At 37.8% G+C, this 24,587-nt stretch overlaps 1 protein-coding gene across 4 annotated transcripts in view; it reads left to right on the plus strand.

The window, feature by feature from the left end:
* The first annotated feature begins 1,282 nt into the window (after window positions 1-1,282).
* The window catches only part of PI4K2B (phosphatidylinositol 4-kinase type 2 beta), a 29,464-nt gene continuing 6,159 nt past the window's right edge, over window positions 1,283-24,587 (plus strand). Inside the window, exons 1-9 of one of the 4 annotated variants that reach the window (XM_078068459.1) lie at window positions 1,283-2,088; window positions 9,310-9,446; window positions 11,107-11,307; window positions 11,927-12,058; window positions 13,689-13,842; window positions 15,408-15,469; window positions 17,039-17,138; window positions 21,122-21,255; window positions 21,816-21,875. In XM_078068459.1, the coding sequence (XP_077924585.1) occupies window positions 1,479-2,088; window positions 9,310-9,446; window positions 11,107-11,307; window positions 11,927-12,058; window positions 13,689-13,842; window positions 15,408-15,469; window positions 17,039-17,138; window positions 21,122-21,255; window positions 21,816-21,875 (1,590 nt within the window). In that variant the 5' untranslated portion in view covers window positions 1,283-1,478. Of the gene's footprint in view, window positions 2,089-6,857; window positions 7,614-9,309; window positions 9,447-11,106; window positions 11,308-11,926; window positions 12,059-13,688; window positions 13,843-15,407; window positions 15,470-17,038; window positions 17,139-21,121; window positions 21,256-21,815; window positions 21,876-24,587 lie in introns of those variants that run through there. The other 3 variants (XM_078068460.1, XM_078068461.1, XM_078068463.1) reach the window with 3 other exon arrangements.

Consider the following 24,587-nt stretch of genomic DNA (forward strand, 5'->3'; position numbering starts at 1 on the left):
TTGTGCTCAGCCTGGAGTCTGCCTGTCCCTCTCCCTCTGCTCCTCCCCCTTCTCTCCCTCTGTCTCTCTCAAATAAATAAATAAAATCTTTTTTAAAAAATCCATAAGGATATAGCTGATGGGAATGACACTATCAATACTGAATTGATATTTATAGAAACAATTGATAGTTATAGAACCACTCAGCCGCAGAATACACATTCTTTTTAAAGAGCACATAGAATGTTCACTAATGTAGGTAATATGCTAGGTTATGAAATGTCTCAATAAATTTCGAAAAAAGTTTAAATCTTGGTGTATCTTCTCTGGTCACAACATAATTAAATTAGAAATAAATACTAATTTCTAGAATAGCCCGTAAATATTTGGAAATTACACACACACTTCAAAGAAGTGAGTCTAAGAAGAAATCATAAGGGAAATAAAAAACTATTTTGAAATGATGAAAACGAAAACACAATAGCAAAAATTGTGAATGCAGATAAAGCAGCGCTTAGAGGGCAAGGCATAGCCTTTTTTTTTAAAGATTTTATTTATTTATTTGATGGATAGAGACATGGCGAGAAAAGGAACACAAGCAGGGGGAGTGGGAGAGGGAGAAGCAGGCTTCCCAATGAGCAGGGAGCCCGATGTGGGGCTCAATCCCGGGACCCTGTGACCACGACCTGAGCCGAAGGCAGACGCTTAATGACTGAGCCACCCAGGCAACCCAGCATAGCTTTAAATAGTTATATTTTTTAAAAATAGAAAGGTCCAAAATCAATAATACACTCTTCTACTCTAAGCAGCTAGCAAAAGAAGAGGAAATCAAATAGAAATTAAGTAGCAAGAAGGAAATAATAAAATTCAAAAGTCAATGAACTAGAAAACAAAATCATTGGAACCAAAAGACAGCTTTTTGAAAAAAATTTTTTTAATGATAAACTTCTTGCTAAATTAGTCAGGGGAAAAAAGAGACAGTATACAAACAACCAATGTCCAGGATGTCTGAACAAAAGACAAGGTCTCTACTCTCGTGGGCTTATAGTGGGGGTAACAAATGTTAGTCACAGAAATAAATGTGTAGGTATGAATTGTGGTAAACTCGACGAAGGAATTCTGCGGTGGAGGAGAAACTGATTTAGATTGGACGGGGGCTCCTGGGCTGAGGTAAATTAACGCTAACCCAGGCGCTCCTCCTGGACATCCACCCCACCTCGCGCCTCCCCGCTCCCGCCGCTGCAGGTGACGGCCCCGCCCCGCGCCGCGCCCACCACCGCCCCCGCCCTTCCGCGCAGGCGCAGGGTTGGCGCGAGGTGGGGCGCGACTGGCGGCTGCGCGGGGACAACCGCCCGGCTGGCGCTGAGCGGGGTGGTACGCCTGTGAGGTGTCCTCGACCTGACCCAGCGGCTGCGGTCCCCCGCGATGCCGAGGCCAGAGGCGGGCAGCTCGCCTCTCTGAGCCGGTCTCAACGCGGAAGGCACAGAGGGAGGCAGGCCATGGCGGAGTCCTCCGAGCCCGGGCGGCTGGCGTCGGCGGACGGCGGCGGGAGCCTGGAAGAGGAGGACGACGAGGAGCGGGAGCCACTGCTGCCTCGGATCGCCTGGGCCCAGCCACCTAAGGGCGCCCCGGGGAGCGCCGTCAGGCTCGTGGAGGCTGCGGGCGAGGAGGGCGCGGCCTCCCCTCGCGAGGCTGGAGACAAGGAACTGCTGCTCCCGTCCTGGGACGCGCCCAGCGGGCCCTCCGGCAGCGTGAGTGGCCTCCGGAGCTCGCCCACCCGCCCGAAACGGAAACGCCCCCGAGGTGCAGGTGCGACCCGGCCCTTACCACCACCCCGCAGTCCTCCACGCGCGCGCGTTGCCGTCGCCGCCCAGCCCCTCCGGGGTCCCATCTCTGTCCCACACCAGCGCTTGCCTGGGAGGAAAGGCAGCCAGCCAGGCAACCCTCCCCTCCGGAGCACCGGCCAGGGGGCGCGTCGCCGGTCGAACCTCGGAGCCCTCGCCTTTCTCTCTGCTCCCCTGTTTCCTCGCACCTTTTCCAGGGGGCACTGGCCACGTCACCTAAGGCCTGTGGTTGTCACGGAACTGATCCTTGGGGCCTCCCCTAAGAGTAAGCCTAAACTTTTGAAATCAGACCCTGAGAAAAACTTAGCACGATAAAATGACGTAAGTTGTTGGCTCAAGTTTGGACTTGAGGTTTGGATTAAGAACCCTGAACCATCAGGAAAGTTCCCCGGGTTGTGAATTTGCAAGGCACATGGATGACAGCAGAGAGATGCACAGCAAGAATATCTAGGTGCCATTGGGACGCGTTTTCAAAACTTTTTCTGGTTAGTGTTATTGTGACGTTAGCCAGAGGGGGCAGAGGCAGTTGAATTTCTCTAGCTGCCAACTCTCTTGCAAAGTTTTCTTTCTTGAGTCATTTCTATTCTTATACTAAGAGGTGGACTGGTAGCCTCAGGTGGAAAAGAGGGTAATTGATATGATATGATGTTGAAAACTAGTAAAAGTGTAGGCATGCTCTTGCAAGCATGGGTATTTGTTGATAAAGTAAGTTTTTTGGCAAGTTGAGTCGACGTAGGCTACTTTGATAGTAAAATAGGGTGGAATTGTATGAATCGTAGCTGGAGATGAGACGGGCCAGTCTGTAAACTTATGATAACATCTGTTTGTTGGTGGTTGGGATGGTTTAAGAGAGATGGTGTGTGCACTGTGCCTGTAGTAGAAGTCCATATGTGATGGCTTAAAGAAAAGCCACAGACAATGTCACTTTAATTAATGCTGCTTAGTTTTCCTGGAGTTTTTAGATTGTACATGTCCTGCTACCAGTACAGTAATGGAGCTCCTACAATTTAAGGAATTTGGGATAGAATAGATTATTCAAGCTGTAGTTGAACTTAACATTCAAACATCCTCTCAGGCAGGTAAATCGAAGAGGCCCCAGACAACCAAACTTTCCCCTTCAAGTGTTTCATGAATAAAGCTTTAGCAGACTGGTCTGACATGCATTATGCCATTAGGTTAGCTAACAGGTGCATGGACAGTACAACACTGAACAGAACAAACATGATGATCACAAATGGACCCACATTCACCTAGCTGCGTAATTTGTTTCTGTATTACCTAGAATCGCTTCTGTAAAGTAACTAAGATCTGTGTGGCTAGCTTGCTTTTTTCTACCCTCAAGTTACCTGTGTAGCTAGATTTTAAAAGACCCTAAAACCTTGAGTGTGTTTATTCTGTGAAAGTGAGGTTTTGTAAAAAAAAAAAAAAAAAAAAGTATTAAGGCTAGAAAAAGTAACAGTGGAATAGAATATAGTACTCAGAATACAAATGGGTTACTAAAGAGAATTCCTCCCTTTTTAAATGGTAATAATTTATTTGTATCACAGTTTACAGTTTGCTAAGATCTCTTTTTGTATAGTTCATTAATTCTCACAGCAACACGACAGGTTGTTATTCACCCTCATCCATGTTGTGAGGATTGAAAATGAATAAAACTGTAATGACTAGTCGGTCATAGAACTTCTGCGGTGAGCCAAAGTCAAGTACACAGGAAGTGGTAAAGCCAGAACTGAGCCTAGTTCTTCTTCTTATGTCCTGCACTTTTCCATTTTGCTGTAGATCACAAGTATTATAAAATAACTGTTACTTGTGGTTATTAATGGATTTAAAATGGATTTTTAATGGATTTAAAAATAGTTTTTGAATTGTAAAAAGTTTTTACAGTCTCCAAATAGTTTTTGAGTAATATAACTAGATTTTTAAGTTATTTTTTAATGAGTCCATTAACTTTCTTTGCCCTTTACCACCCAATTTCCATGAAGCCACCTCTCTAGTTCTAAGAAATTCCTACCTTTAGATTGATATTAACATCATTTATCTTATGCTTAATATAAATGCATTTATGCTTAACTATTTTGTTTATGTAAATAGGAGCTTTATGTACTCTAGCCAGTGGAAGAATGTCTGTAACCTTCACTTGAGCAAGACACTGACAAAGTCTAGAACCAGCATAAACATGGTGGTGTTGGGTCATTATCAAAGTGGAAAGATTAGTGGCATTCCTTGTTCTAGTTGTCATTTTAATCAGTGAGCTGGAGAGTAATAAAGATGATAATAGTTAATACCTAGGTAGCAGTATGTGTAGGGCATAGTTCTATGAGCTTCACTTATATTAATTCATAGCTAACCCCATGAAGTGACTACTATTTGTTATTCTCATTTTAAGGAAGCACAGAGAAATGAAGTGACTTCTCAAGGTCCCAGTTAATACAAACCAGGAGCACTTAACAGTTTTGTTGGAGAACCTACAATTAGAGAATGGTGTTAGAACACACAAAGAACTACCAAAGTAAAAGGAAGTGTGTATTTATAAGCCTTTTAATGATTCATGGTGCCTTATAAATGTATGAACAAAATAACATCATTTAAAAGTAAGGAAGAGAGAGGTGAGTGGGAAATAAGGTGATGAAATAAATAAGATGGAGGTTGGAATAAGAGTACACAAAATGCACGAGACGCTTGACGCAGGCAGCCCAAAAATCTGTTCTTTGAAGTTCCTGAGGAGGCAGCTTGAGAGGAGCACAATCAATGTGCCCATAAAGTTAAACTAATTATTTGAATCAAAACAGACGAAGGAAAACCTGTCATGTGTCTTTTGGAGAAGAGACTATATGATGAATAGTATCTTTGTAATAAAAGTGATGAGTTTCATAGGAACATTTCTTGTAACTTCCCTGAAGCCCATTTTAATAGAAGAAAATTCTAATGGGTGGTGCTATCAGTATTGCTGGATCCGTATTCTAGACACTGATAAGCTGGCTGAATTTAGAGGAAGATATGAGAAGAGTAGATGCCCTGTGTGTCTTGACAGTTCTCCATAGCTGAGCTTTTGAAAGATAGTGAGCAGCCACTTCTCCCTGTCAAGAGGTCATTCTTCAACCAGTAATGAGAAGATACCTACTCTTTGTTTTCCATTTATTGCCGAGATACATCATTCTCACATGCTTGAGTGCCTGCTGGGTGCCCGTGGAAATTGAGGCCTTGGGGAAACAGTAGTGACCAGATATCAGATGCATGTTCAGTCACTAGCCTTGTCCCCACATAGCTTTATAGCCTAATAGTGGAAATGGTCAATTAAAACAGTTCCAACAGCCGGTATATTTGGATGGGGGAAAACTGAGGGTTCCATTGAACTGTGCCCTGGATTTAGGGACCAAGGAACACTTAGCAGAGGAAATAGTATCCAATTTGATACCTGAAAAATGGTTGGCCCTGGAACTCGCAAGGGCAGGGTTCCGATCACCAAACTAGTGAGCTAACCACTTTTCTTTTTAGAGAATATTCCGGTCAGTGGGTAAGATAGAATCCCAACCCCTCAAGTGAGTAGGGGCTCATTTTGGCTTATTTATTAAAATGAGAACTTGATAATTATCACCCATACCTATATAAAAGGTTTATAAAATGGATTCTCTTATTCTGTTTTTAAGTCTGGTTACTAAAGGACCAGTGATAACCCTTATGTGTGGTCAAGGGGATAGTTTGTTAATAAATAATTGTCAGATTTATCGAGGGCCCACTATGTACCAGGCACTGTTTTTAAGCACTTGGAGTATACCAGAGAGCAAAACAAAGATCTGTGCCCTTCTGGAACTTAGATCTTTTTTTTTTTTTTTTTTTTTTTTAGTGTTACAAGTGAGGAGATGGAGTTCAAGGATCAATAAGAATTAGCCCTGGGGAGGAAGCTTGGAATATACATGGGGAATAGCATAGGCAAATGTTGAGAGGATGTGCTGGATATCTTAGGAAAAGTGAGGAGCTCATGTAGGACTGGAACTTGAGTAGAAGATCACCACATCTTAGAGGAGACCGAAAGGGAGTACATAAACAATACTGCATTTATTCAATTAAATATATATTAAGTACCCACTAAATGCTGATCCCTCATCCAGGTGCCAGGGATATACAGTGAATAAAGAAAGATAAAGTTCCTCCATTCTTAATTACTTTCATGGGGTAAATGAGAATGATTAGGAATTAGCATATCAATTGTATTGACATAACTACAATACTTGGATTATTTATTCGTCTTTTAAGTAAGTTAAATATGCCCAATTGCCCTTTTTGTAGTATTTTTCTTAGCACATACTTTTTTTTTTAAAAAAGATTTTATTTATTGAATTGACAGAGACACAACGAGAGAGGGAACACAAGCAGGGGTAGTGGGAGAGGGAGAAGCAGGCTTCTCACCAAGCAGCGAGCCCGACGCGGGGCTCGATCCCAGACCCAAGCTGAAGGCAGACCTTCAAGACTGAGCCACCCAGGTGCCCCATTAGCACATACTTTTAAAAATAAATAACAGTTTTATTTCTGCCTAAATTAAGGCAAATCTTAAATTAAGGTAAATTTATGTTTTGAATTTTCATAATGTTGAATGCATGTAATAGCCTTTAAATACCTTCCAAAGTATGAATAATTTTTGCCTTGTGTGTCACTTTAAATGATTAATTGTTAATTCATTCTGCAAGTGTGTATTGAGTGCCTGTTATGTGCCAAGAACTATAAAAGTTCTGGGCATACAGCAGTGAAAGAAATCCTTGTCTTCTTATAACTCACAAAGTAAATTATGTATTAGGTGATAAGTGCTAAACAGGAAAATAAAGTGGAAGTTGGGGAGGATTATATAGGGCCTTGGGGCCATTATAAGGACTGGACTTTTAGTGAGGTGGGAAACCGTTGGGCTGTTTTATACAGAAGAGTGACACGATCTGACATTGGGGTTTTTTTAAAGATTTTATTTATTTGAGAGAGTGAGCATGAGCCAGGGGATGGGGGCGGGGGGGCAGAGGGAGAGGGAGAAGCAGACTCCCCGCTGAGCAGGGAGCCCAACTGGGTCTCAATCCCAGGACCCTGAGATCATGACCTGAGCGGAGGCAGGCGCTTAACCAACTGAGCCACTCAGGTGCCCCAGATCTGACAAGTTTTAAAAGGATTACTGCTATAGCTTCTCTGTCGAGTATAGAGAAGGCATGGGTGAAAGACGGAGAGTGGTTAGACTTATAATTATCCAGGTGAGAGTTGATGGTCACTTGAATCACATTAGGAGAATGGAGATGGTTGGATTCTGGGTGTTTATGTAAGGTAGAGCCAGGCAACCTGCTGATGGCTTGGATGTTGGAGGTGAGAGTATAAGATCATGGATGATTCCAAGGTTTTTGGCCTGAGCAGCTGAAAGATTTGGAGTTGCCAACAACTGAAATAGGGAAACCTGGGAGGGAAGCAGTCAGGAGGGGTGACGAAGATAAGAATTGAGTTTTGGGCAGTAAAGTTTGAGCTGTCCATTAAACGTCCAAGTAGAGATGTTGAGTATAGTAGTTTGGAGTTCAGGGCAGAAGTCCAGGCTTGAAATATAAATTTGGGAGTCATCAGTGTTGATGAAGAAGAGAAGAGGACCATGAACTGAATCTGAGGCGTTGCAAAGTCAACCTGTCAGGGAGATAAAAATGAGCCAGCAAAGAGACTGAAAAAGAGGAGCCAATGAAGTGGGAAAACCTGGAGAAGGGGGATCCTGGAAGCCAAGTGAAGGAGGAGGGAGTGACCAACAGGGTCATATGTTGGAGTTGGGCAAGGAAGGTAAGTTCTAAGGTTAGATTTAGCAATATGGATGACTACATACCCCAACAAAAGTTTTATCAATGGAATGGTTGGGACAGAAGCCTGATTTAAATGGGTTTAAGAAAAAATCAGGGAAGAAAATTTGGAAATGGTAAATATAAATAACTATAGAGGCCTTCTGCTATACAGAGGGTCAAAGAAAGTGAGGAAACATCTAGGAGTATTGTGGGAGTTAGATTTAGGATGAGAAGAATTACAGCATGGTTTGTATGGTGATGGAAATGATCCAATAAAGAGGGAAATATTGATGTAGGGAAGAACTGCTGAAGAAATGCCCAGGAGTCGTCAGGAAGAGATAGGGTCTGGTACACAAAGTGAATGAGCTAATCTTGGAGCTTAGGTGGTTCATCTATAGTAATAGGTGGAAGGCAGAGGATGTCGTGGGCAGATGTGGTGCAGAGGGCTGATGATAGTTTTTTCTGATTGCATCTCATAAGGCTCATCTGAGAGAGAGGAGGTGTTGGAAATTTGAGAAGAGGGGAGGGTGTGAGAGTTGCCCAGAACAGTGGGAGAGACTATGTACCGCGAGTTGTGCTAGTTCAGACTGCTAGAACAAAATATCATAGACGAAGTGGTTTAAACAACTTATTTCTAACAGTTCCAGAGACTGAGAAGTCCAAGATGAGAGTGCTGGCATGATCAGGGCTGGCTTCCTGGCTTGCAGATGGCCACCTTCTCGCTGTGTCCTCATGTGACACAGGGCGAGAGAGAGCATGCCCTTGGCACTAATCCTGTCGTGGGGGCCCTACCCTCATGACCTCATCTAAACATAATTACCTCCCAAAGACTCCGTCTCCCAATGCAATTCCATTGGGAATTAGGGCTTCAACATATTTTGGGAGGACAGTCTGTCCATAACAGGAATGTGGTATGCTTCCCAGGCACCATGAAGGGCCCACCTGAGATTTCTGGTGATGAATTTAAATTAAAGTGAGCCATCGGGCATTGTGTTTGTGTATGTTTGTCTAGTCGAGTTTAGCTCTCCGGGCCTAGGCATACTTAGCAGACAGTTGAGTTTAACCAGGACTGATATTTTTCCAGGTGACCATGATGAGGGGAGGGAGGAAAGGAAGAGTGATTATGTGATGACTGACCATAATTTAAGCTGGCCAAGGAGGGACATAAGGACACAAAGATCAGTTGACAACATGGTAGATCAGTGCTTTGTAGGCCCTGGGGGGGTGGAAGAATTTTTGGATTCAGGGTACCAGAGGGAATGAACTAGGAGATAGAAGGTGCTTGAAATTGAGAGGTATGGAGAGGTTGCAGATATTAGTAATGACAGATCTGAGGTATGACTGTGCAGTTGGAAGTTGAGATAGGCTGGAGAACAAAATCACTGGAAGAGAGGAATTCAGAGTAATGTGAGATATTCATTAGTGTGATTATTTCAACAAATAGGGATTTTGTTTTTCATGTGTCATTACTTGAAGTTTAAAGAGAAGTAGGGTTAGGGGAAAAAAAGGAAGGATCCAAGCAACCCATACAATGCTTGATTACATTTTTTTTCTGTACCTTAATATCCTAATGCTAATAACCTAACCCAGTATTACAGGTCCCTGTCATGAGCATTCTCATAGCTGGCCTTTCTGTTTTCTTCATGTTCTATATTAACATTGATTTTTTTTTAATGCAATAATTGTTGATTCTTCAGCATTGAATACATTCTTGGATGATCCTGAATTTGCTGATATTGTGTTGAAAGCAGAGCAAGCAATAGAATTTGGAGTTTTTCCAGAAAGAATCTCTCAAGGTTCAAGTGGAAGTTACTTTGTGAAGGATCCTAAGAGGGTGAGAATTTCACAGATCTGTAGTATACATAACAGAAATTTTGGAAAACACTAATTTGAATGTGAAATCACTGTGAGCTTCTGAAGATATTTTCCTAATAAATCTGATTGCACCCTTTTCAAAAATAAAGATCAGGTTTTTGTTATTTTTAACTAAAGCACTCTACTATTTAGAAATAAAGCTCTTCATTTTAAGTCATAGTTTGCTGTCCTACTATTTTAATACTTGGTTTCAAGCATTTATGGAATACTCATATTCAGCAAAGGATTTGTTGAGTTTATATTCATAAGTCCTTACTTTACAGTAACTGTATTAGCCAACCAAAGTAGAAATTTAAACTTTCAGAACGTATTTAATGTCATTTCCAGATCTTTTTCAAAGGCTTATTTTGCCCTAGGAGTATTTTTTCCTGCATTATGCCAGAGGAGCCTGGGCAGTCTGAAGATTGAAGGCATTGGAATGTGACATAGTGAAATGAACCAAAGTATAATTCTAGGGCGGAAGAGAGAAGTTGATATGGGACTTTGTTCCACTTAGTCTAGAATTTTTCAGAAATCTATATTATTATCTCTAAAAGCTTTCTGAATGTTACATAGCCAGCAGTTCTTTTTTCAGGAGTAAAAAAGATTATGATTTCATCCTAATATTTTTTGCAAAGATCAAAGATGTATTTTAAAAAACAAAGTCTTTTTTGAGTTTTAAATGTATATGTAGGTAATGTCAATCTATCAGCCTAATTCCAAGTATGATTTTGTAATTTGTTCTTGTTGACTTTTTTACTAGTGACTTAGACTTTATTACATTATATAGCAATTATATACTTAAAATTATAAAGCAATTATATACTTAAAATTTTAAATCTTGTCTAAGGATAATTCACCCTCTAAATTTAATATGAATATATTTTATCAGACCAGTAATAAAGATTATAGACTTTAGACATCCATGAGCAATTTTTTTAAGAGGAGAGAATTTATTTAAAATTGATTCATAAAAAAAATGGAGAACGATTAGGGTAGGAGAGTCTCACAGCATAGATATTCACATATAGCTATCATTACCTTTGTATTTTAGAGACTACTTTTTATCATGGGATTTATTAGATCATTTAACAAATGCTTGAACTCCTACTGTGTACCAGGCACTGTTCTGAGTACTTGGGATACAGCCCTAAAAGGAAAGTCTCTGTCCTTTAGAATGTACATCTAATGAGAAAGTAGATGATAAACAAATAAACATATAATTTTGATATTTAATAGATAATGAATAATAACATCGTTTGACCTAGAGCAGTGGGTTTTCAAACATTGTAAATCAGTGTAACCCTTTCATAACTTGGAAGTCCAGTAACAAAACAGATGAAGTCAGAGTTGATTTAGTTAAGTGGCATGGGGTCTTAGAGCCCTCTCTCATCTCCACTCTCACCTTCCCTAGTGTTTCTCAGAGCACAGTTTGAAAACTACTAGCCCAAGGGATTATTGATTTTAGATTGTTGGATGAGAATGAATATAAAAATATAATTAAAACTGAACCTCTTAATATGTAAGGGTAATGCCCAAATCTGGTGGGAAGAAATACAAAAAGATTTCTCAAAATGCATTTTATGGATTATTGTCTCTCTATATTAAAAATCTAACAAAATTTCTACTTTTTTATATAGAAAATTATTGGTGTGTTTAAACCCAAATCAGAAGAGCCTTATGGCCAACTGAATCCAAAATGGACCAAGTATGTTCATAAGGTCTGCTGCCCTTGCTGCTTTGGTAGAGGCTGCCTGCTTCCTAATCAGGGATACCTTTCTGAAGCTGGCGCCTCCCTTGTGGATGAAAAGCTTCATCTGGGCATTGTACCTAAAACAAAGGTAAAGGAGTAATTGTTTTTAATTATGTACTTCTAATTTATAATCTACTTCTCTGTGAACACTTTAGTAATATTTCTAACGACAGAGCCTAAAGTTGAGCCCTTGTTTTGGTAATCCAGAGTCATGAGTAACTAATAAATTGATTCTAGTGGAGATCCACAAAGTGTCCAAGGGGAATATCCCTTGCTCATACAAGCTTCGGTGGTGCTGACAAGAGGGAAAAAAACTAACATTTAGAGAGCAGAAAAATATCGAGGTTCTAGATACTCTCTTGAAGGTAGAGATAACTAATGCGCTCAAAAGACTATTTTTTTTCTTTTTAGCCTTTATAAATTTTTACTTGAAGACTTCCTCAGAATATTCATTCCTAATTCTACATCTCTGGACGATTACTTCTTGCTTCCACTGGCCAGTTTTAGGCTGTCCCTCCCAGAAATATATGCCATTTAACTGAGTTTGCAAAATCCCTAAGCCTTTCTATTTTAGATTCTCTGAGACATTTAGTATAGGGTTAAACTCTGTTAATTTACAGTTTTAGAGTACATTTCATGTAGTATATGAGTAGAAATACTATAATGCAAATTCTGATAACCATTTTTCTAAAACTGTATGTTTCCAGGTGGTTTGGCTTGTCAGTGAGACATTTAACTACAGTGCAATTGACCGTGCAAAATCTAGAGGCAAAAAGTATGCTTTAGAGAAAGTGCCAAAAGTAGGTAGAAAATTCCATCGGATAGGACTCCCTCCTAAGGTAAATTACTGTGCTAAGTTTTATTTTGGGGGGCAATTCAGCATGTATTACCTGAGCACTATGTGCTGTAGGCGCAGATATAATAGTAAATAAAATGGGTTTTTCATACTCAAAGAGCTTATAGTGAATAAGCCATCTCAGTGCAGTATGATAAAGCTGTTAGGATGGTTAAATGCAGGAAGGTTGGAGATTTTGGGTTGTCTAACTCGGTTTAGATGGCTAGGGAGTGTTTTCAAGAGGAGTTTGCACCTATGGCTTTTTAAAGTAAAGGCTAAATGCACAGGTCAAGAACCAGACCTGGGTTTCCCTCCCAGCCTCTCTACCAGTTAGCTCTGAGACCTTGAGCAAGTCCCCTACTCTCTAAGCCCTAGGCTCTATAAAACGGGGGTGAGAAAAACTGCCTCCTGGGGCTGTGAGATTAAATGAAGAAATTCATGTCAAGTCCTTGGTATGGTACCCGGCACACAGTGTAGTAAGTGGTAGTAATTATGTTACTGGCTACATACTAGATTTTATTCTTTCTTACCACTTTTAAATAAACCTCAGGAATGATTAGCAGCTAGCTAAGCAAGAGTGGGGAGGATTAATGGGAAAGCATTCTAGAAAAACTTTAGGCTTTTTTTTTTTTTTTAATATATTTGTGATTTTCTTTTGTGGTTGCAATGCATTTGTCTAGATAAAAGAATTTGAATAAAAATTCATGGTTAACATAAATTGTTTTTATAATTGTACTCCAGGTAAGCAGGAAGTTTGAAAATTTTTACAAGGCCTGTTATTCCTTGGATATGCTGAGATTAACTGTGACTAAAGAAGGATATTATTATTTCCATATTTATGACTACTAGGACTTAATTATAAGTGCTTTAAAGAAAACCTTTTAGAAATAGTTAAAATTTCATGCCAACAGCAAGAACATAGTATTAAGATAAGAAATAGATTTTCTTTGTGGTAGTTTGTATTTATGAGACCAACTAGGTGACCTGTATGTCCTGTGCTGTACATACATGCATGTAGTAATTTTAGTGACAGAAATGCATTTTAAAATGGACATATTTTCAGGGAAAGGATTTTCTTAAAAACCACTCTAGAGTTTATGGTTGATTGATTAGTTATTTAAAATTTATGACAGGATCTGTAATCTGCAAAGTCAAAGAATGCATTCTTTTGTAAAATAAGGCTATATTCTGTATTTTATGTTGTAAAGAAAAAATCCTGAAGTATTTCTTCAGTAAGATAAAATTGCACTGTTATTAAATGACCAGGAGAGGTGTACTATTTGGCTTCCATAATTAAAGTCATTTTAATGAATATTTTTAGAAAACAGCTTTCTGAGTTGAGATTATCACCTTGAGAGGCATTTTCTTTTTTAATTATCCTAAAATAGTCTCTATGCTCCTTAAAAGCCTAGGGTTGAGCATTTTTAATTTGCTATGTATTCTTTGTGTGATTATTTAAAATCAGTGTATAAAAATGGTTTTGATAAATGTGGCTTATCTAAATTAGTGTTAACTCTTTTGTTTTTCTTACCATGTTTATATAGCATATTTTATGATGATACTACTGAGAAATTGAAAAAGTAATCCCTTTTTTCTTGTACTTTCTTTTCTAACTATAGTTCTTAAAATTATAGATTGGTTCCTTTCAGTTATTTGTTGAAGGTTACAAGGAGGCTGAATATTGGCTTAGGAAATTTGAAGCTGACCCTTTGCCTGAGAATATTAGAAAAGAATTTCAGTCACAATTTGAAAGATTAGTTATTTTGGATTACATCATCAGAAATACAGGTATTGAAGTTCTCTTATTCGTTCACTCAAATCTTGTTAGCTTGCAAATTGTATTCAACTCTTTATTTTTTTTAATTTTATTTATTTATTTGAGAGAGAGAAAGAGCAAAGCAGGGGAAAGGGCAGAGGGAGAGGGGAAGCACACTCTCCCCCGCTGAGCAGGGAGCCTGATTCTGGGCTGGATCCCAGGACTTGAGATCCCAGGACTTGAGATCATGACCTGAGCTGAAGGCAGCCGCCCAACTGACTAAGCCACCCAGGTGTCCCCATATTCAACTCTTGATGCAGAAGTCTTGAGGCTACTTTTTCTCTACCTGCCTTGGAAAACAGAGATGTAGTACTAACTCCCCTGGGCAAAAAGTTAATCCTGTACCGGAGATCCTAACTCCTAGCAGGCTCCTGCCCCGGTGATAGAAGTCAGTTCCTGTCCCTACTGGGCAATTTCTGGGCAGTAGGACAAAGCCAGACACATTATCTGTGTAATATGAATAATTAAAACTTGATTGTGTAAATTACTTTAGATGCTTATTTTGATGTTAGGTAACTGTTGGTATAGTCTATAAATACATTATACTCTTAATTTTTTCTGTTCTAGAAGGGAGCAATGATGTAGATAATCTGAAACAGTGGTTCCCAAATGTGGTTCCCTGGACCGACTGGGTCAGCATTATATGGGGACTTGTTACATTTACATCTTCTCAGAGGAGTGCACCCCAGCCCTACTAAAGCAGAAACTCTGCAAATGGCAGCCACCAGTCTGTTTTAACATGTCCTCCAGATAATTCTGATGCACTCTGAAGTTTGAGAACCCCTGGCTCAAAATGCTTGCTCATTTATATCGGTTTCTGAAAAAGCATTATTATACTTTTCCAGAGTTACCTTTTTAATTAATATGGTCCTGGATTAATGTTAAAATTGATGTCGAGACTAGAGAACTTCTATATAGACATTAGGTGAGAATCTACCCAGAAATTTTGCCTGGCAATAGAGGTAGATGTTTTTTCTTACTAAGATGAAGAGAAGTTATCCTTGATTTTAACAAACTTGATTTAATAGTTCTTTTTTTTTTTTTTTTTAAGATTTATTTATTTGAGAGAGAGAGAGAGAGCAGGCACTGAGCAAGGGAGAGGAGCAGAGGGAGAGGGAGAAGCAGATTCTCCACTGAGCTGAGAGCCCGATGTGGGGCTCAATCCCAGGGCCCTGAGATCATGACCTGAGCAGAAGGCAGACACTTAACCGACTGAGCCACCCAGGCACCCTGATTTGATAGTTCTTGATAATAATTATACATACCTCACAAAGTGGTTGTGAGGATTAAATGAATTAGTACATGTTAAGTACTTACAACAACGCCTGGCACAGAGTAAACTCTCAAAAAGTGCTAGCTAACATTTGTAAGTATTTTTTAGTTTGTATGTGTTAAATTAGAGCTTTTAATATGTAAACATAGGCCACAGATAACCAGTCATGGTCTTAAAAATCAAAAGGCGACTAGATTATTCCTTTTTCTATTAAGCTCTGATACCCATAAAAAATGAAGTAACAAATTTGTTTTGTCTTGAAAGACAGGGGAAATGATAATTGGTTAATCAAATATGAAAAGCAGAAACAGGGAAAGGAAACTAAGGTAAGGAAATTTCAAAATTATACACATACACACACAATCAATTTCTGTAAAAGATTCCTTAAATTTTATGTTATTCTTCATTTCCTTCACTTAGATCCTTGATTTTATCTCCTTTTTCCGTTTTTCTCATCTTTTTTTCTTCCTCTGTTTACATTGTATTTTTTAAATTCTATTTTTCTAAATCTCTATGTAGCTTTTATGTTGTATTTTTTTAAAACTTTTTTTTTTTAGAACTTGTGAAATTTGTTGTAGAACCACTAGATTTATTTTGCCTTTATGTAATAAAAATAAAGGCTTCTGGTATTTTTGGTCAGCATGTTTACATTTTAGTAATTCGCTTCTTTCTGAGTCTTAAGACTACTCAATAATGTGGATGAATCTCAAAATCCTGCTGGGTGAAAGAAGCTACACACAAAGGGAACACACTGTCTGATTCCACTTATATAAAAATCTAGAAACTGCAAACTAATCCCTGGTGACAGAAAGCAGACCGTGGTTGCCTGCAGGTGGGGCAGAGGGAGGGAGGGACTGCAAAGGACACCAGGAAACTTTTGGTGAAGGTTTCACATCTGCAAATGCTTATCAAATTGAATACTTTAATATGTGAAGTTTATTGTGTGTAAATTATACCTCAGTGACATTGTAAATAGAAAAAAAAGAAATGGCAATTGTAGCAGAAATGGGTTTAAAATACATAAATATACACATTCAAAATAGTTTCTAAATATATTTTATTGGTATATCTTAAGCAATTAGATTTTACTGAAAACTTCATTCTTTTAAGTATTTTGTGCATTTTCATTGAGGTCAGATATTTGATATAAACTAAAAGAAACAAACCAGACATATATCAAACAGACTTTCATGCTAATACTTTTAATTTTATCTTTTTCACCTTTTGTTTTTATGTTGGCCACTTAATAATGGCAGCCATCTATCTTTACATACTCCTTAACATGAAAACCCTCTTGCTCTCAAGGTCTTTGTTTCAGCTATGGAAAAATGTAGAAGAAGTTAGGAATGGCCTACATTCTGTAATGAATAGCATCTTGAGATTCCTTCTACTGGACCTTATTATATTTGGTCTTTGGGTAATTTTATTTAGAAACATTTTGTATTTGGACTATTTCTAGGGGACCTTAGGAAAGACTAAATTTTTAATAAGGTAGCTTTGTTAAGTTCTCTTAAAAATATCAGTATTTTGCAAATGTCATACATTTAAGCAGTGCATATAGCAATAAATTACCTGGAACAACATATTGTTAAGTCTTAGCATTTCCAGGTCCTCTTCCCCAAAGAGGAAAAAAAATGAAACCATTACTATCTAAATTTATAATAACAAATTTAAAAAAAAAACAGTGATTATGAAATTCTTACTGATTTATAAGACAGTTTCTTCCTTTTGAAGGTAAAAATTTATATTTTCTGGCAACCTATTTTTTATTTTTATAGGCTCTTCCAATGAAATGTCTTTAAACCTTAGTAATTTTTAAAAATTTATTTAATACTTGATCTTTTGGAAATACTCATACAAATTTTTTATCAGCAGACCATTTTTTTCTTCTTTAGGAAACGCAATGGATTGATAATAAAGAATCACTTATTAAAATAGCTGCAATTGATAATGGTCTGGCATTTCCTTTTAAGCATCCTGATGAATGGAGAACATGTGAGTATTTAGAACCACCTATAGATTCTGTAATTACCCTTTTCCAGAATAAGAAGGGAACAAAAATTACAGATATCAAAAAAGGAGAAGAAAACCTGGGTGAAGGATAACCATTGATTAGGGCTGTGGTCTAGAGTCTGGGGATGCAGAAATGTGTATTGCGTGGGCCTTGCCATGTATTGTTTGCTTAGCTTTGAATGACTGGGTCTGGTCTTGGTTTTTTGGCTTGTGTTAGTCTTCTAGAATAAGTTTTTAAATATTAACAAATTGGGAATCATCTATTTTAATATTTGGGTAGAATTTAACTTTAATGTGTTGGGTAGTATTCACTTACAAACCAGTTTAGACTTACCTACCCCCTTCCAAGTGAGTAGTGTTTTATCTACCTTTTCAGTCTCCTCTGGTTACTGGTCTGGTTTGCTACATCTTCTTGAGCTAATTTTTGACATTTTTATTTTGCTTAAAATTGTTCATGACAGGGCGCCTGGGTGGCTCAGTTGGTTAAGCGACTGCCTTCGGCTCAGGTCATGATCCTGGAGTCCCTGGATCGAGTCCCGCATCAGGCTCCCTGCTCGGCAGGGAGTCTGCTTCTCCCTCTGACCCTCCCCCCTCTCATGTGCTCTCTCTCATTCTCTCTCTCTCAAATAAATAAATAAAATCTTTAAAAAAAAAAAAAATTGTTCATGACATCTTGAGATCTAGATTTATGGGTACAAAGTTTTTTATAGAATTGTCTTATAATTAAAAAAAAAATCCCCTCTATGTATATTAAGTATTCAGGTGTGAAAGGAAATGGTATCTAATTTGCCTTAAAATATTTAGGGGGAGGGAAAACAGGGATAGGTGAAACACGTTTTGTAAAAATTTGGGAATAGTTAGATTATTCAAAATATAAGAGTTATTGTACTAGTTTTTAAATTTTTTTATATTTCTGAAATATATGTAATATATTTTTAAAATAATCTCTTTATCGAGGCACCTGGGTGGCTCAGTTGATTTAAGCATTCAACTCTTGACCTTAGCTCAGGTTTTGATCTCAGGGTCGTGAGTTTGAGTCCTGCATTGGGCTCCACGCTGGGTGTGGAGCTTACTTTAAAAAATAAGTAAAAAATAAATAATCTCTGTATCTATGACTGTGCCTTTTTAAATTCCTACTGTTTATTAGTGGGCTTTTTTTTTTTTTATCATTAGGCTTGCCACAGACTTGTAAAGCATTGGCCTTTTTACACTTATTTATTTTCTACTTTTTTTTTTAAGATAATTGGCCTTGTTTTTTTTTTTATTTTATTATGTTATGTTAGTCACCATACAGTACATCATTAGTTTTTGATGTAGTGATCCACGATTCATTGTTTTCGTATAATTGGCCTTGTATTGATCAGGTTTTCATTTTGTTTGCTTTTTGTCTTTCATTGATTTGTGTTTTCCATCGTTATTCTTTTCTTCTGTTGTGTTCATCCTATTTTGCTTGCCTATGTATTTTTCTGTAGGTATCCTTTTGGCTAAGCCATAGATTAGATAGGGGCTGCTCTGTTGTTCTGCTCTGCATATTCATACTATCAGATTTACCCTTTGGCGGGAGTAACTTAGGAAGATTTTGTTTGGTTTTAGATTTTCTATGTCAATTGATTTAAAAAAAAAAGAATCGCCCATTGTCATTTTCAAGTTTTATTGCTTTGTGATCTGTGAATGCAGCTGCGTGAATTCTCTTTGAAATTTGTTAGTAATTCCTTTATAATCTTGTAGATGGCCAGTTTGAAGGCACTTGAAAAGAATGTGTTTGGACACAAAGTTCTGCATCTGTCTATTAATTAAAGTGTGTTAGTTGTTAGTCAAATCATAATTTTTTTTGATCTGTTAATTTTTGAGAGTTAGAGTTGAAGTTCACTGTGACTGATTCTGGCAATTTCTTATTGCATTTCTATACGTTTTTTGCTGTGTATTCACATACATAAAGGCTCAGCATTTTATCTTGCTGGTGGCTTGTTCTTTTATTAGTGTGAAATATATCCCACTTTATCCCTCAGTGTTTTTTGCTTTTCTTATTTTATCTGTTGTTACATTGCTACACCTCATTTCTTTTTATTAGCATTTACCTGGTATTATTCTATACTTTTATTTTTTACTTCCATCATTTTGTTTTAAGTATATGACTTATAAACAACACTTAACTGGATATTTTTTTTACCCAATCTGAGATTCTTTTAATAGGTATACTCAACCCTAGTTAAAGTCTCAATAAATTACTGATGTGTTTGAACTTTTCCTGCCATCTTGTTTTTTTCTATCGACCATAAATTCCAGTTGTTTTTTTTTCCTTTCCTATCTTTTGTTGAACTGACTTAAGATGTCTTTGTTTCGTTGTTTTTTTTCCTCTAATAGTTTGGAATTTATATGCAAATCGTATTTTAAAAGTGTTAAGTTTAAGGTGCCTACAATACATCTGGGAAATTTTGCCAAGTATGCAGATGAGAATTAAGGATCTGGAACTTAAATAAGGAATTGATATTGAGGATATAGTTTTTAAACTGTCACCATGGTAGTGGAAGCTGTGGTGGTGGTTACTGCCCAGGGAGGTCATGGTGAACAAATACCATCACTAGGACAATATGAGATACACAAATACTCAGTAAATGTTTCATGAATGTTTAGCAAATGAAGGAGAGAAAGGGGGAATGGTGGCATTGAAGACGAGAGGAAAAGCCAGCAAACAAGAGAAGTGGCTTAAAAGATAGAAGGTACACTTTGAGAGAGTAGTATTTCCAAAGCCACACAGAGAATTTTACAGAGGGAGATGATCAAGAACAGTACTACTTGATAAGTAGCATGAGAACAAATGGGCCTTTGGAGAGACTCTTATGAAATGACTGGTGGTCTTAGGGGAGAGAGGTTTTTTGTTTGTTTTGTTTTTTATTTAAGGAAAGAGTGCACTTGAGCAGGGGAGGGGCAGAGGGAAAGGGAAAGCCGACTCTGCGCTGAGTGCAGAGCCTGATGCATGGCTTAATCCCACAACCCTGAGGTCATGACCTGCGCTGAAATCACGAGTCAGATGCTCAACCAACTAAGCCACCCAGGTGCCCCTAAATGAGAGAGTTTGAATGGTGATAATAGAAATTGAGGGATAGGGATTGGAAGTAAAAGCAGGCTTGGAATAGGGCTTTTATGTGATTGGTCAGGGAAAAGGAAATTGGATATAGCTTCAGGGAGATGTGGGCCAGAGGAATGGACAGTGTACTTCCCACAGTGTACAAGGATATAGTAAAAGAGAAGTAAGAAGGAATGACTGTAGATACAGATTTTTTTCCTTAGGGCTTTCTAAGTGGTAGGAGCCATCAAAGCTGGAGGTTGTCATCATATGAACCCACAGTGGTTTTGTGGGTGATCATATTGTTACAAGCCTTACACTTTCTTGCAGGAATCTGAAAATGCACCCTCTCTAGAAGATTCTACTGCTTTACAAATCTTTCTAATCCTAGTACTGCATATATTTAACGGTCTTCTTAGGAGAAAACTAGAATTAGCCTGAGTAATGGATCTTTGATCCCTTAAAGCCACTTACCTATTTACCTACTAATGACTTAAAATTTTGGAACATCATATGTTTACGTGCGTATGCAAGTGGTCAATTCCTGATGATTTGTGAGTAAGAGGGCAGGGAAACGTCAGCCATGGTATTTGATCTGGGGCTGTGAATAAATTATAGGTGTCCCGTAATTTCCAAACTCAGGAACCAGAGATTCAGATATATTTTTGATGTAGGGCTGTTTGAGATAGACTCATTATTGAAATTCTTACCCTTTACCCTTAACAGGAACCTAATTAATTAGTTCCAGTAATACCTTCCTGTGCTTTACCATCTACACTTGATCTTAGCCAAAAGGCTAAGAAGTGATTGTGCTTTACCGTCTAAATTAACCAACCAAACTTGGAATCAGGATGATCATTCTCTGATAACTTCTTTCTCTCTCTCTCTCTTTTGTTAGATCCATTTCACTGGGCTTGGCTTCCTCAAGCAAAAGTTCCTTTTTCTGAAGAAATAAGAAACTTAATTCTACCATATATTTCTGACATGAACTTTGTGCAAGATTTATGTGAAGATCTTCATGAACTTTTTAAGGTAAATTTTTAGTTAATTGCGGAAAATGAAATAAATCTTAGAGGAGATTTTCTTAATAGAGCTAATTTGCAATTTACTGCTTCTGGTATCACTACTTGCACTAGAACCTGACTTAAAAAGGAATTAACAGTTTTACCTTACAGGAGCATAAATTTGTGAAGTTACACTGATTATGAGTGTTCTCTGAAGTGAGATTGTATTAAAACTTGACAAGTTGTTTTCTTCAAAAGTTGATTTTTTACAGAAGTACTCTATAATTTATAATAAATGCTTGGTGAGCTGCTAAGATTGAATCCTCTCAAAAAAGCCTAAACCCATTGGCTGGAAGGTCATTTTAAATCCTTTTGGAACCAGTTGGGAGTATAAATATTCTTGTCATTCTAGAGGCATCCAAAAATAAATCAAGGAAAAATACTCTTTAAAACATTATTTTATCTGTTAGGAAGGCTTCAAAATGGCCTTACGTGCTAAGTTGAAGAGTACATTTCTTTTCAAATGTTTGTTTCAAAGATCTTGATTTTTGGAATTATAATGTGGGGTTTTTTTCTGTTCCATGAAAGACCGACAGAAGATTTAACAAAGCCACTTTTGAAAGTCAGATGTCTGTGATGAGGGGTCAGGTAAGTTAACCTTTTTATGATCTTGTTCATTAAGAAAAAAATCTCTTTGAAACAGTTGTTAACTTTTTTCTCCATGGTGACCCAAAGATGCAGTTCTTTTATGCTGAACCAAAATAGCTCATGTGATTAAAAATGAAGTGGATTTCAGTAGCGGCTTTCCTTGTGTTCTAAATTAGATATTTTTTTACCTTTTTGTTTATTGTTTGTTAGCCAGTTTCCCCTCCTGTGAATTCTTTGTCCTCATTTTGATAACTGTTTTCCCGAGTGTTACTATATTTTTCCTCCTCAAATCTACTTGCTTGGATGTTTCAATACCAAGTTCCGTTGCCTGTTGATTGTCTTTCTCATAGAATGTGTTTGGCCTTTCCTGGAGCAGTCAGTGAATCATCACATCACCAAGGTTGAGCACTGATTGAGGCATAAAAGTACTGATTGTAACTCAGTCCTGTCACTCCTTACCTCCTTTACTTAGGGATATAAGGTGTTAGGTCTGCTGGTGTGGACCTGTAGGCTGGCTGACCTACTGATAATGTCTGGTCCTTCCACTCTATTAGTAGTATTTAGATTCCAAAAGGAAGACTTGACATGAAAATAAATTAATGTAAATAATTTTGTAAATATTGTAAACAAATAAATTACTGTAAACATTGTCTTTTAGTGACTTACTAATTAACTTTTTCTTCCTAAAGTACGCATTTAAGGTAGCTGTTTGCTGCATGCATGCCTGGGGCAAAGAAGTCTAGTTTTTGTACTAATTATTACATTATATAACTTTAACAAATATATATAATTAAATTAGAAAATCATTCATTCACCAAACATTTATTGACAGAACTAGTGCCAGAAAGTGTTCTAGTGATTGAAATAAAACCATGAGCAAAACCCAGTTCCTTCTTTCCTGGAGCATGTGCTGTGATGACAAGGCCAGGAGTCAGGGAAAAGAGATGGATTATTACTTCATACACCTCTCTGTGCTCCACTGTATGTATGCAGTCCTTTGCTGGAATCATAAGTTTTAAATAGTAAGCGAAATGGCTGGAGAAGTAGGCTATAGCCAGATCTTGGAGGCCGTAAGTGCCAGAATACAGATTCCATGTGGAAGGGATTAGAGCCGTGAGAGATTACCATTCAGAAACGTTGTGTGATGAGACAATATTTCTAGAGAGGACACCTCCTGGATTGCTTTTGTGAACTACCTGAACTTCTGCTAAATTCTGTTTATATGTGCATTTTAGGGTGGGGGATAGGCAATAGGATTTATATGTCAGCAAAAGGAGTCTGTAACCCAAACAGAGATTAAGGATCACTGCAGAAGGTGGGGCTGGACAGTGAGGTGTAGATTTGCTCAGCAGAAGAGGCGGCTGAAGCCAGGGAGCCTTGCAGGGAGGTGAGTGAGGTAATTCAGGCATGTATGAAGGGCTCAAGTGATCGGTGATTATGATTATGTTGAAGAGTGTTACCATCCCAAACTATAGTTGAGCTAAGTTTTCTGGCATAGATAATTATCCCCTAAGTTGACCCTTTCGCTTGAAACAAAATTGATTTATCAGTATGCTCCATCTCCAAGAATTCTCTTATCCCTAAAGATATATCTTAGGAATTCTTTTTAAGGAAAAGCTGTAAATAATTGTGTCAGCTTTAATTATAGATTAAAGTCAGTACCTGAGGAATTTAAATATAAATTTTAAAATGCTTGTCTGACAAGATATGGGGGCATTCCAGTTCTGAGGTCTGTCACAAAGCTAGACCAGAGGCTACCTGCTATTTTAAGTTTATTTATTCATGTCCTGTCTCATTCACAAATGAGTTAAGGTATTACACAAATGTGTATAATATGTAAAAATGACAAGCTCAAGATCTGGGGAAAGAAAAAGATAAAATGATACCTTGGCTATATGTTTTAATTTGATTTTGTTTTGGTTTTTTAAAATTTTAATTTGGTTTTGTCTTTCTGATAGCCAAAAAGAATAAGGTACCCTGACCATGTACATGATTATATATATATAGCTTTTTGGTTTTAGCTGTTTTTTAAAAAAAGGTTGTTTGAAAAGTTAGATAGTATTTTATGTCCTAAAGTAAATCAGTGTTTTGAAACAGAAGCCTAACAAACAAAAACAAATAACAGCAACCTATGTTCCCAGCAACAAAATCATTATTCAGCCGGTTCCTTAAATAAGTCAAAATACTTATTTTATTTCTATTGTTTGTAATTTTCTTTAAACCTCTTTGCCCTCCAGTTTTCCACTTAACTTCAGATTTGTGCTTTGGTACAACCAAATCTTTTGCCCTAGTTTATGGTAAGTTTTTAGTTTTGCACACATAATCAGTGACATGTTCTAATTCTTCTCATAAAGATGTGGACTGGAACTAAGAACTTATATGAAGGCTTTTTTTTTTTTTTTTAAGTCTGGGACTGGTAATGTTTATTAAAGTTAAAGATTTTGAATGTTACTTTAAATACAGTAGGTCATGGGGCGCCTGGGTGGCTCAGTCGGTTAAGCCGCTGCCTTCGGCTCGGGTCATGGTCCCAGGGTCCTGGAATCGAGCCCCGCATCGGGCTCCCTGCTCGGCGGGGAGCCTGCTTCTCCCTCTCCCTCTGCCTGCCTCTCTGCCTACTTGTTCTCTCTCTCTCTCTGTCAAATAAATAAATAAAATCTTTAAAAAAAAAAAAATACAGTAGGTCATGATCAGGGTCAGTAAGATCGTTCATTT

This window comes from Halichoerus grypus, chromosome 3, assembly GCF_964656455.1.
Source record: "Halichoerus grypus chromosome 3, mHalGry1.hap1.1, whole genome shotgun sequence".
Taxonomy (NCBI): domain Eukaryota; kingdom Metazoa; phylum Chordata; class Mammalia; order Carnivora; family Phocidae; genus Halichoerus; species Halichoerus grypus.